The sequence below is a fragment of the Mus caroli genome, unplaced genomic scaffold, assembly GCF_978045245.1.
Source record: "Mus caroli unplaced genomic scaffold, Mus_caroli_1 scaffold_16, whole genome shotgun sequence".
Classification (NCBI taxonomy): domain Eukaryota; kingdom Metazoa; phylum Chordata; class Mammalia; order Rodentia; family Muridae; genus Mus; species Mus caroli.
The window spans coordinates 59921039-59934519 of record NW_028227271.1 but is presented as its reverse complement, the minus strand read 5'-3'; the positions used below and the strand labels follow the sequence as shown (position 1 = coordinate 59934519).

The 13481-nt window shown below is 33.6% G+C and overlaps 1 protein-coding gene across 1 annotated transcript in view; it reads left to right on the top strand.

The window, feature by feature from the left end:
- Pkhd1l1 (PKHD1 like 1) overlaps positions 1 to 13481 on the top strand; it is a 140204-nt gene that overhangs the window by 54861 nt on the left and 71862 nt on the right. Inside the window, exons 30-39 of the mRNA XM_085831797.1 lie at positions 669 to 790; positions 2552 to 2684; positions 3450 to 3642; positions 5114 to 5256; positions 5914 to 6018; positions 6679 to 6867; positions 7594 to 7764; positions 8073 to 8299; positions 9060 to 10044; positions 12878 to 13126. Of these exons, the coding sequence (XP_085687923.1) occupies positions 669 to 790; positions 2552 to 2684; positions 3450 to 3642; positions 5114 to 5256; positions 5914 to 6018; positions 6679 to 6867; positions 7594 to 7764; positions 8073 to 8299; positions 9060 to 10044; positions 12878 to 13126 (2517 nt within the window). The remainder of the gene's footprint in view (positions 1 to 668; positions 791 to 2551; positions 2685 to 3449; positions 3643 to 5113; positions 5257 to 5913; positions 6019 to 6678; positions 6868 to 7593; positions 7765 to 8072; positions 8300 to 9059; positions 10045 to 12877; positions 13127 to 13481) is intronic.

Sequence of the window (13481 nt, the reverse complement as noted above, 5' to 3'; positions counted from 1 at the left end):
CTTACATCATAGGTTATTGAATTAATATCATCAATTATTACATGTTTCTATAACAACCTCATTAATTATGTCAAGATAAGATTTATTAGTTATTATTCTGCTTACCAGCTGCTCCATTTGTAACCAGAGTCTCAGTGGAGCTCTTCGACCTAGAATAAAGTTCTGGGACAAACAGGACAAAAGAAGGCTGACAAAGAGGATGCACAGACAATTTTTCTTGTGTTGTTTCACGTACTCTGTATATTTTTTAACCACAATTAATATAAGAAATTGTGCTTTGGTCTTGATTTTTGTGGGTTTTTTTAAATTACATTACAGTTTCTTTAGTTTGTTTTTTCTCTTAGATTTTCTCCTTGCTTAGAGATATTAAAATTTAAGTCTTGTTTTACCCTCATTTGCCACACACATGGGCTAAATAGAAATAGTGTCACTTCTTTCCAGGACAAAGAGGTAGTTGCTGCTAATATACCCCAAAGTCAATATGGGCAAGCCTGTGCAGTTGAGAGCTTAGCTGGGTTTGTGCTGGTAACTGTGTGCAAAGCTGCTTCTCTAACCACTTGCTGGTATCACTAGATGACTTGGGGATGATAAATTAGATAGGGACAAAGTTTCATTTGGTCCTAGTTGACCTGACTTTTGGTTTTACTTTCTTTGTTTTTCTTATAAAGGTGGTACTCTGCTGACAATATCTGGATTTGGCTTTAGTGAAAATTCAACAGTTTTAGTTGGAAATGAGACCTGCAATATGATTAAAGGAGATTTGAATAGGATAACCTGCAGAACATCAAAAGTAAGGCCTCTGACTTCAGTTATTCCTCACCTCCAATAGTCCTAACCTCATTAACTAGAAAACATCTGGGTGGGTGGGTAGACAAGTGACACGTTTCTCCAAATTTCTGAGCTTTCAGTATTGTCTGTAAAAAACCATTTCTTCATCATTTTAAACCAAAATCTAAAGACAAAACATTATTTGTACATATGAGACATTTAAAAACCATGATGAGGATAGTCACAGGTAAGCAATGCATCTCACCTGAAATAACAGAAGTAGATACAGAGTAAAGATGAAACTCAGTGGAGATGGGAGTTCAGATGGGGGTCTCATAAAAGAGTTGATGCCTAGTCAGCACTTAGGGTCACCAGAAAATTACCAGATAAACTGAAAGATGAAAATAACTCAGTATTAATAATTTGTAAATTTCAGAGAAACAATTCTAAGCACTCTTGGTTCTAAGAAAGAAATTCATTTTTATTTGTACTTTTGTATTGAAATTTACATTTATTTACCTTTTGTGTACATGCATGAGTGTGATGTGACTACTGCTGTACATCTGTAGATATAGCAGAGGCAGATCTCTTCCTGGGATCAGACAGAGCATAATCACTGCAACGAGCATGTTTACCTCTGAATCATCTCTCTGACCCAGAAAGTTATGTTTAAAAGTGCCAAAACTTCAATTTGTTGGCAAAAATTTGGAGTTTGCTATAGGATGTAAGATTTTAGAATTAACGATTATTCCTTTTATTTTTTACATCAGCCTTAGATTTAAAATAGGTCTATGGTTCACTAATTATGTGTACAGAGATCATATATGCAGAATCAGTCACTGACACCAAATTTCAAACACAGGAGAGTAAGTGAAGACATAGGTAAGATGTGTAGGGGAAAATAATCAATGAGTGTGTGTTGGTTTGAATGATAGAGTAAGGATTTAGGGGCTTTGACAATATGAAAAAATATTTTTTAATAATTCAGTTAAAACATAACATGTGCATTAATGAAGTATGAGATGATCAAGACTACCTTATTGAGAGTTGCACAGATACCATCAGTGAAAATATAAAGTGGTTTTTAGTGTTAGAGCTTGGAGTATGTAACTTGGTCAGCTAAATATGCAGTCTATTTTGTGAATGAAGTATAAAAATTAGATTTGAGTCTATAGCAAGAGAACAAGGACGAATTTTTGGTATCTTATCCTTCGTCAGTTAGAGAGCCATTTTCCCAGAGCATCTCAGCTGCAACATGAAAATTCCCCTTAAAATGCAATAATACAGATGCAGATAAATGGATCATAAACACTGCAGGACCACTAAGTCTCTGCCTTCAGAATTAGATACACTAACCTATACTTAATATATGTCAACTTAAAATATCTGGGAATTAACTCTAATTCATGACTGAAATGAAACATTTTTAGAATTTTATTTATAGTGATTCTATTTTTCTTCAACCTTTAGAGGTTTTTTGTTTTGTTTTGTGTGTGTATGTGTACAGCCTTGGATATATTTCCCCAGGAATTTTTTACCATATTTTCTCGGATATGATTATCTCCCTGGCTAAATCTTGCCAACAAGCCTAGGATGGGAGGTCAAGACACCACATCTGGCTTCTTTTCACTCTGTATTTCTCTCCTTTATTAATGTGCATTGTAGGGATTGAACCTGGGTTCTCGTGTTTGCAACATAAACATTTACTGACTGAATTAGCTCCCCAGCAAAGAGAATGGATTTAAATACTTCATCACTTTAATTTTTCTATTTTTTTTTTCAGAGAATTGAGGGTACAGTTGATATTTCTGTCATTACCAATGGAATTCAAGTCACAGCCAAGGACAGTTTTAGCTACAGCTGCTTACAAACACCGGTTGTCACTGACTTCAGCCCAAAAGAACGGACAGTTCTGGGTAAGAAATACCTCAGTGAGATCAGTCATTTGTCTTTTGGGTCTGGTTTACCTCACTCAATATGATAATTTCAAGTTCCATTAATTTACATGCAAATTTCATTGTATCCTTTTTCTTCACCCTGAATAAAATTCCATCTTGTATATTTACATTTTTATTGTCCATCATCAATGGACATCTAAGACTTCATAAGTAGTAGTAGATTTTGTGTGATCTCAAACTATAGTACATTAAATATTTTTATAGTTCCTATCACATTGCTGAATTTTGCATCTACAAGTGACTTTCCCCACTTTTCTTCAGTGTAAATTCACACACACACACACACACACACACACACACACACACACACACACACACGTGCATACACCCACATGCACAAGTGCACACACACACAAACCAGAAAGTTCTTCAAAGCACAGCTTCTCACTGAAGTTTGTTCCTTACACTGAAACATAATCTTTACTTTCCTTTACTTTAAACACAAACAAGTCAACTTAAAATTTTATTCTAAACATGTACAATGGTGAGAAAAATATATTTTTAAAAAATACTTCAGTGCTTTTTTTTCTGTGTAAAATAAGCATGGCACTTTATGTGTACATAGAAGCATTAACTCATTCTTTGAATTTTGCCTCTGAAACCGGAAATTTTTTCTAAATACAATAAAAAATAAACATATTGGTTTGGTTAACATGCAAATTTTATTGGGGTAACAAGTTAAATTTTTATACAACCAGTTGTATTTTTCTTTTAAAATCATAGGAAAGGTCAATTTAACAATTAAAGGTTATAACTTTGGAAATGAACTCGCACAAAATACGGTGTATGTTGGAAGAAAGCACTGCCAGGTACTTTACTCAAACTTCACAGACATTACATGCCTGTTGCCCACGTTACCTCCAGGAAAACATGACATCTATGTGAAAGTCAGAAACTGGGGCTTGGCGTCAACAAGGTATGACACTGATACTGGTTATAAATGATAGAACTATGGAAAGCTTGGGGCTAAAATTGGGATTGGAATTTTTTCTTCTCATAGAAAAAAATTGTTTAAAATTCTCATAAAGTATGCAATAGCTCTTTGGTTTTTGACCAAACCATTTAGAAAATGTTAATATATTCTCTGTTGAATTTTTGTACTGGTTATGTGATTTGCATGCATCCAGGGAATGTTTTTCTAGCAGTTTTGGTGTTAGAGGGAGAGCAGTTGTTTATTTCTAAATTTACAGTAATTTCCTGCACTAATGTTACATATTGTTGGGAGGATTTTTCTCAATGCTTAAACAATTCTGTAACAATTAGAACTGTAAAAATGGATATTGTTATGATAAGAATGTATATGAAGTGAACTAGCATTCCATGGAACAGGGCAGGATCCTCTGAAAAGGTAACAGTTAAGCCAGGATCTGACCATCTAAAGGAAGCAGTGGAGACAATTCCTTGCTGATTCTCTTTAAAACAGGAATTCTGAATTTTCTTCCCTGAAACTGTTAACAGCAAAATTTTAGTTCATTCTGAGACAATTGCTAGTTTGGAATACTTTGAAAAACAGCAAAGTAAATTAATGGCTTAAAAAGAAGGCAAAGAAGGCAGGTGTCAGAATAGAAGGGCAGATAATTGTCCAAATCCTACAGGAAGTGAGGACCAGTAAGCATAGACTCTAGAACTGAATCCTCTGTTGGAATTACTGGGAGGAGTTCATAACGTTTTTGAAAATCTACTGGCTTCTGATGTTTGTGGATGATATTATGTCAAATTAAAGTCAAACCCAAACTGTGTATTTAGATGGTAGTTGGAGAAATGCCAATTCAGCATACTAAAGGAGTTAAATGAAGCAATACAAAACCTCTTTGGAATTTACAAACTGTGCTGTCATAGTGGGACCTAGGATAAAGGGGTTGAGCCCTCTGTATCAGGTCAGAACATCGCACAATTTGATGGCACCCTAGCAAGCCTATCATCTAAAATAAAATAAAGTAAATATGTGCCTTCCCTGAGATAACAAGAAGCCTTGACAAGTTTTCAACAACTAGGAAAAATTAAACTGAATTACACAAAAATTAATTACTTCTATAATGTATTGAATTTTGTTGCTTCCTTTTTAACATGTACATTTACATTTTACTATAGTAAAAAATTTTAAAACACTCTAATTCCATTTATTTCTTGTGACCTCATTTCTTAAAATCATATTTTCTATATTATTTTAAGACTTTTCATGTCACATAGTTCTGTTATTAGATTTTTCAAAACTCTGGTTTTTAAAATTAATATATACATTTAACCAAAGTAAATATGATTATCAGATTATCTGGTCTGAAAAATTAATGTCTAATTATATATGTATTCAATTATTTCCTATCCCCAAAACACTGTGGAGTGAGGTAAGGAAGCTCACTTGAAATCTTTTCTTTCTTCTTTTTCAGGAACAAGTTAAATGCTTCCATACTATACATTTTGGAAGTCATCCACATGTTTCCTCAGAGAGGCTCTTTGTATGGTGGCACTGAAATCACTATAATGGGTTTTGGGTTCAGCACAATACCAACTGAGAATTCTGTTCTCTTAGGTAAAACCTTTGTCCTGTAGGGTCTAACTTGTTAAGGTTTTCCTTGTCTAAAATGATCTGCCGGAGGAACCTGGGTTGCTACACAAATATTTTCAGTGCTTTTACAATATTGTAAGAAAGGTTATATAAATAGTCTTACTTGTTTTTCTATATAATAATGTGTTGGGGGGAAGGGTTCATGCATATTGGTACTCATATGAGGCCAGAGGAGGACACTGGATACCATATAGCTGGAATCATAGGTAGCTGTGAGCCACTGGTATCAGTGATGGGAACTGAACTTGGAGCTTATGCAAAAGCAGTGAGAGCTCTTCACTACTGATCCTTCTCTCCAATACTTCTTTTTGTTAATGTAGAAAAGCGTTTGTGGTTAAAGGGATAATGAGACAGTCAACAACTCTGCTTTTGAATCTTTCATTATCATTGTGTATTTAATGTGTATAAAACACTTGTGTGAAAACACATACTCAAACATAATCACCATCAGAAGCAAAGGACCAAAGATCCTCCTGTGTAACACAGAGCTCTGTTAAGCAATGACTCTTTACTGCTGATATAGTCATCTGTAGTTAAAAAAAAAAACAAAAAAACAAAACAACAACAACAACAACAACAACAAAAAACCTGACAATGTTTTTCCTAACTTTATACTTTTAGGCTCCTTCCCATGCGACATTACATCATCATCAGAAAATGTCATCAAATGTACTCTCCATTCAACAGGGACAGTATTCAGAATTACCAACAACGGTTCACATTTAGGTACCAACCACAATTATATATATTGAAAATAAAAAAGAGAGAGTTTATGCTGAGATTAGGTTAATTTTTATTTTGCATTTTAAGTTGTCTAGAGAATCTATGTTGTTTCTTTTATACTTTTGCAGTGTTCTCCATGTGAAATTAAGAGTCACATTCTCACTGCATATGTAGTTACATAAATCATGAGGTTAAGGTGAGAAGGCCAGGCTTTATAATCTCATGTTCAGGAATTTCCAGTGATTTTGCTGAGGTTCAGTACATCCTGAGTTACTGCTTACTATCAGTCATGAATTTCTGAATATTCAAGTTGAATTTATTGGCATGACTAGTTGTTTCCAAGAATTCTTCTGTGTAAAGAGTTGATAAGAACATTAGAAACACTCCATGTAGCATTTCTGAACAACTTATTTCTTAAACATCCAACTCTTTTTAGTGTTTCTTGATCATCATTCTGGAATTACTAGTTACAATTTATTTTTTCCTTTGCATATTATGATCTTGCTTTCTAGTAATCCTGATTTTATTTTGGTTGTTTAAATTATGTACAAACATTAATGTAGAATATTAACTTGAAAATTGTTCTTGGCTCATTTCATGGTTAATTATTAAGACATTTAACTTCTTCTCCTTTTAAAAATCTGCCTCAATTTTTACTCCCAGTGCATGGACTAGGTTATGCCTGGTCACCATCAGTCTTAAATGTGACTGTGGGCGATACCGTGGTGTGGTCCTGGCAAGCACACCCCTTTCTTAGGGGTATAGGGTACCGAATTTTCTCAGTCTCCAGTCCCGGAAGTGTAACTTATGATGGCAAAGGATTTACAAATGGAAGGCAAAAATCTGCATCCGGTATGATTTGTTTTGTTGAAATTGTCATTGTTTTCCTTTTTCTTACTCTCAGTAAATATGTTTACATGAATTAGTCATACAAATAAGACTAGAAATTAGTTTACCTGATATTTTATGCCTATTTAAAAAAACATTATAGATAAATTCAAGCAATTATCTTAAACACACTAAGACACTTGGTATGCTATTTCTGGTCTTTATTATCTTTTTTGAATCCATGATAATTGACCAACTGAAACATATGTTATGCAACAAAGTACAATAGGACTGATTGAAGATAGGACTATATGTTTTAGTCACACTAACCTGATAATAAATAATGAACTTTTGTTGATTGTAATCAGCTTATCAGCATTTTTATAAGTGTGATTGTGCCTTTCAGATAACTAGTTTGTTCTATACTAATAATAGTATAAATTTTCATTGTGATTTTATCTTAAAATTTGATAAATTAGGCTAGACTTTGCATAGTTTTCTTTAAAATGTAAAGCTGGATCTTTCTTGTATGAAACTTCACTATCAAAACCAAAACAAACAAACAAAAGAAAGTCTTTATAGCCAGTGACTCATTCCTACTACTTCCTATTGCACTATAAGACACATAAAACTATAAGAAAATTTGCCATCTACACTTGCATTGAAACGATAATTTCCAATTTCCTTGCCTAGTTTTAAAAGATTCATTAATTGCTTGTATCTCTTGTGTATAATCTTATTTTATGGCAGGTTCATTTTCTTACCAGTTTACTTCCCCTGGAATCTATTACTACAGCAGCGGGTATGTTGATGAGGCTCACTCCATATCTCTCCAAGGAGTCATTAACGTTTTTCCAGCCGAAACAAGGCACATTCCCCTGCACCTGTTTGTGGGAAACATGGAGGCAACATATGTTCCAGGTGAGATTGTTAAACATGGAAACTACACCAGATGACCCAGCTTAAAGTGACCTTTGTAAAGTAGATCTCAGATGACTGGATCTACCTGCTTTTGTCTCTTCTTAAGGCTAGAATTTATTATGTAAAATTACTAATTAATTTATAATTTAATAAATTAAAATACTTTTAAGAATTAATTTTAAAAATAACAGATCTCCAGAATTTAAAACCATCTACCCCCTTCATTAATATAAACAGTAATAGAGTCTGAACAGAGTTCTTGTTTTAGGATAGTGTTCATAGTTTACAAATGATTCTTTTGTCTAAAGCAGGCCCTGCGCATTTACAGTTGACAAGTACTGCAGCAGGCTGCCTAGCAACAGAACCCCTGTGTGCTCTGAATGATACAAGGGTTAAACATTCAAATAAATTATTCTTCGAGCTTTCAAATTGCATTTCACCCTCTATAATCAACATTACTCCCTCTACCGGAACAGCAAATGAACTTATAACTATCATTGGACATGGCTTCAGTAGTCTTCCATGTGCTAATAAGGTAAGATAATAGAATCTCTTCTCAGATCCTATTTGAGATCCACGTGATCAATAAAAAGAACATATTTTGACCACAATCTGCTGGTGCAATTTCATCAGATTTATGATCTATCACTTGCATACTACTAATGTTAATTGCACTTAACATTTACAATTGTACATATGTGTGTATATTTAATAGTATATTATTGGATATTTAATAGTATATTATTCAGTTAGTACACCTCTAACTGAAGTAAGTTTTAGAACATGTCATGATCATAAAAGAAACCTCACTGGACATCACCCACTTCCTTCTCCCATGTCAGCACAGGGTAACTGCTATCTCTTTTCCCTCTATACAGACTTACCTACTCTGAACATTTTTCTACAATATGAAGTTCTTTGTGAACATTTATTTTCCTTTGGCATAATATGCTGAAAGTTCATCCATGATTCAGTGCTTCCTTTCTTTTCATGGATGAATAAATACATTGTTATATGCCATGTATATCACATAGAGTCTATTCATCTATCCAATTGATGGTTATTTAATTTTATACTTTTTGGTTAATAGGAGCAACTCAGTTATTACCACACTTGTAAAACCATGACATAAGGTCAATTTAATATACATCTTCATCAATTTCCCATTAATTTTGTGAATACAAATTTTTCACAGAATTACCATTTTAAAAATATAATTGATGCTAATACAAACATTAAGTTTATAAGAGAGTAACGGATGAATGCATTTTATTTTGTATTCATTTTTCTTCCAGGTTACAATTGGTAGCTACCCTTGTGTTGTAGAAGAAAGTAGTGAAAATTCTATTATATGTCATATTGACCCACAAAACTCAATGAATGTTGGCATTAGAGAAATTGTTACTTTGATTGTCTACAACCTGGGCACTGCTATCAACACACTGACCAAAGCATTTGACAGGCGGTTTGTACTTTTGCCAAACATAGATATGGTGATGCCAAAAGCAGGGTCAACTACAGGAATGACAAGGGTAACCATACAAGGCTCTGGATTTATGGCTTCTCCTGAAGGTGTAGAAGTCTTTATGGGTGATTTCCCATGTAAAGTTCTATCTGTGACCTACACAGCTATTGAATGTGAAACATCTCCTGCTCCCCAACAGCTTGTTCTTGTAGATATTCTAATACATGGAGTGCCTGCCCAATGTCAGAGCAACTGCAGCTTTTCATATTTAGAAAACATTGCTCCCTATGTAACAGGAATTTTCCCAAACTCAATCCAAGGATATGGAAATGTCCTCATCAAAGGAGAAGGTTTTGGGACAGTGTTGGAAGAGATTTCTATATTTATTGGAAGTCAACAGTTCAGAGTAATAGATGTTAATGAAAATAATATTACTGTCCTCATGGCTCCACTAGAAGTTGGACTTCATTCTCTCAGTGTTGTTGTTGGGTCTAAGGGCTTGGCTCTAGGAAATCTAACCATCAGCAGCCCTGCAGTAGCTTCTGTCTCACCAACCTCTGGAAGCATTGCTGGTGGAACAACTTTGATGATAACAGGCAATGGATTTTCTCCTGGAAACACCACAGTTACTGTTGGGGATAAGCCTTGTCAAATTACATTCATCAGCTCCAGTGAGGTCTACTGCAGCACCCCAGCTGGGAGAGCTGGTACAGCCAATCTGAAGATTAGTGCCAATGCGATCATCTACCCACCTTTGTCATTTACATATGCCATGGAGGATACTCCATTTCTCAAAAGAATCATCCCTAATAGAGGTACTCCAGCATCTACATGCCTTTTTATTTATTGTCTTGATGTCATGTTACAGTTATATTAATTATTACTGAGTTATGATGTTAAATAATGTCTTCATCATCCTCCTTAGGCCAATTAATGTAACGCATGGGATTCAAGTTCTGCATAGTCTTAATTTTGTATTTTTTCATACATTTTCAGTATAAAATTACAGCTTTAATATAGAAACACAATGTACATCATCTTGGTCTAAATTACAAATGAGGAAGAAACAGATAACTGTCATGGGAGCAAAATAAGTAGGTTGTGTCATTAATATTGATGTGGCACAAGAAACAACTGTTAAGATTCACAAATGATTGATCTTAATAACACCAATACATGTTCAGAATATTTTATTTCTATAAACTCTGGCTGCATATTGTTGGTACAACAAAATTCTTTCCAAGGAAGTGGCATGCTCAGATGGAGATGGCATCTTATCCTTTGCCTTGTGCCACAGGTTCTAGTCTCCATGCTATTTGACAACTCATCATCTATGTGAGGGATCCTACAGAAGTAGCAGCAGCAAAACAGTCAGGAGTGTGGCCATTTAGTTACTGGGGTAACATATTCAGACTCAAAACAGCACATTACTTGTGTGGAAATGGATTTATTTGTTTTACACATGCTATCACAATCCATCATATAAGAAGGTCAATCTAGGAACTAAAAAGAGGAAGCTGGAGGTAGGTTCTGAAACAAAGGTCATGGAAGAGCACTGCTTAGCCTTACTCTCCATAGGTTGCCCAACCTGCTTTCTTATACCACTTACGACTACCTACACATCTGTGGCACCTACGTAAGGCTGTTATTGACCTCATCAGCAATGGCATGTGTTGTTTGCTCCCATGACTGTTCTTTCCATCTGTCTTATATGTATCCTCCAAAGAATGTGTGTGATGAATAAGAAGCTTATAGAAAGAGAGACCAAGCCTAACTCATTTAGCAAAGTAATAGACTATAGATTGATTACTCTAAAGGAATGCATTTGAAATGTCAACAAAATTTTAACCTTTAAAAATAATTTAGCTTGTATTTGAAAATACTACTCTCATGAATTTTCATTAATATATAATTTTATGCTAATGACTCATAATTACTTTTATTGTCATAATCTTTACTTCATTAGGCAATCATATAGTAATTTTTATTATAAGATTAAATGTGACTCCTTCTTGTACATTTTTAATTCATAATAATCTATAAAGATTACCATCTATTCATGCAAAATTTAAGAATTTGTTCTATGGAATTTCCATGTTTAGTGCCCTCAATGTACTTTTATATTTTGTTTTTTTAAACAGCTCATTACCTAGAGATGAGATTTTAGAGATAAACAGAGTTCTGAACAAGTAAATTCTTATTGGGCTTGCATGGAAAATGATGAACTCTATTCCATAAATATAAGATATTGTTAAATAATTTCAATGGAAATAGCAGATTATGAATGATTAGATTCATAATTAATTAAAGACATCTATGACATGATTTGGTTAGCAAACAATGCAGTTTTGAATGGGATAAAATAGGAAAAAAGGAAGAAAGTTCACATGTACAAATTGGGAAGCAGGAAGAAAACTCACATGTACAATATTTGGTATTACAAAAAATGGTAATTTGATATATAATAATTGTGCATGTGAAGAAGGAGGGACTACATAATGAAGGTAATATTCTTCATTATCTTGGAGTCCCTATTTTCTTTGATAATTAGTTCAACATAAGATTGACAGAAAAGTAAAAAAAAATAATATGTTTACAGTGACTTTATTTAAAAAAAAAAGAAAACCTAAAGGCAGTTTTAATTTTTTATTGTATTGTTATGCTATTTTATTGTTATGTTTTGCCTGCAAGTATGTATGTGTGCCACTTGTGGAACTATTATGAGTCAACATGGGTATACTGGGAATCAAACCCAGGTTCTCTAAAAGAGCCTCAGTATGCTTAATTGCTTAGCCATCTCTCCAGCCCTACAAAGATAGTTGTACCTAACTGTCCTTACACAAAAAGTAAGAGGTATTTAAAACTTAATAAAATACATGAAAATATTAAAAAATAAAAGTATTATTTTATCAAAAAAAAAATAAAGTAACAGATAAAATGAACATTTGGGGTTTGTTTATATTTAACTTAAAACCTTAACATCAATATTTACTTTAAAATCTTTAAATCTTTAAAATAGTTCTCCCCCCCCTATTTTCAACTATAACTGATTATTTTTATATCATGACATATTTGTTCTGAAAATGAAGCTACTGAAAATACTTGAGTAACAGAAAGTATAGCCCATTCTCAGAGAGAATTGCTACAGAAGAGAAACTAGCACTAAATGCTAAGACTCATGCTCAGAAATCTATCGCTCTTTCTTTCCTTTTTCTCTACCAGACTAAAGAGGTAATATATAAGTTATCATGAATGGAAGGGCTGGAAAACAGCAAACATTTAGATAAGTCACTTGTAATGATTGTGTATATATTGTAGTAAAAAATGTACATAGCACATCATATGTACTGTTTTATGTAGTTTTAAAATGCTGGATATTATTTTGGTTTTCTTTGGTTTTAATTTTTTCAAGACAAGATTTCTCTATGTATCCCTGTCTGTCCTGTAACTTACTCTGTTGAAAAGGCTAGCCTCTAAACTCAGTGACCCACCTGCCTCTGCCTCTTGGAAGCTGGTTGTCAAGGCCTGCCTGGATCAACTGGATATTATTTTCTTCACAGAAGTAAAGTTGCAAATCTTTAAGTGCATATAGAAACATTAGCAGGTGTGTGCATTTGTGTATTTATATGATTTCCTTTTTGTTTTAAGGTCTACCAGGAACTGAAGTTGAAATAACTGGGTCTAATCTTGGATTTGCTATCTCCGATGTTTCAGTGATGATAAAAGAGAGTGTATGTAATGTGACCACTGTCAATGACACTGTGTTACAGTGCACTGTGGGAGAGCATGCAGGGGGCATTTTCCCTGTGACGATGCTTCATAAGACAAAAGGCTCTGCTGTCTCCTCTGTTGTATTTGAGTACCCACTTTCTATTCAGAATATTTATCCAACAAAAGGTGATCAGACAATTTATATTATTTCAGCACTCACTTGAAAACAACATAATCTTAAAATCCTGCCATAACTTGTCCTTCTTATAAGAATAAAAATACTTACCTTCATTTGTCCAACAAATTAACAAAAAGTATTAACCAATCATTCCAAAATAACTTTTATATTACTTACTGCTGTATCATTTAATTAAAAGTTTTCCAATTTTAAACTCTAAAGTTACATGGGGAAATTTTGAAATCATACTTAGTATAACAGGAATAAATTATTTCCACAGAAAAGTTTCCAGTTGAAAATTAATGGTTAGAAAATGTCAAAAAGTGTGATGAAAATACTCAAGTAATAATGTTTCATGTATGT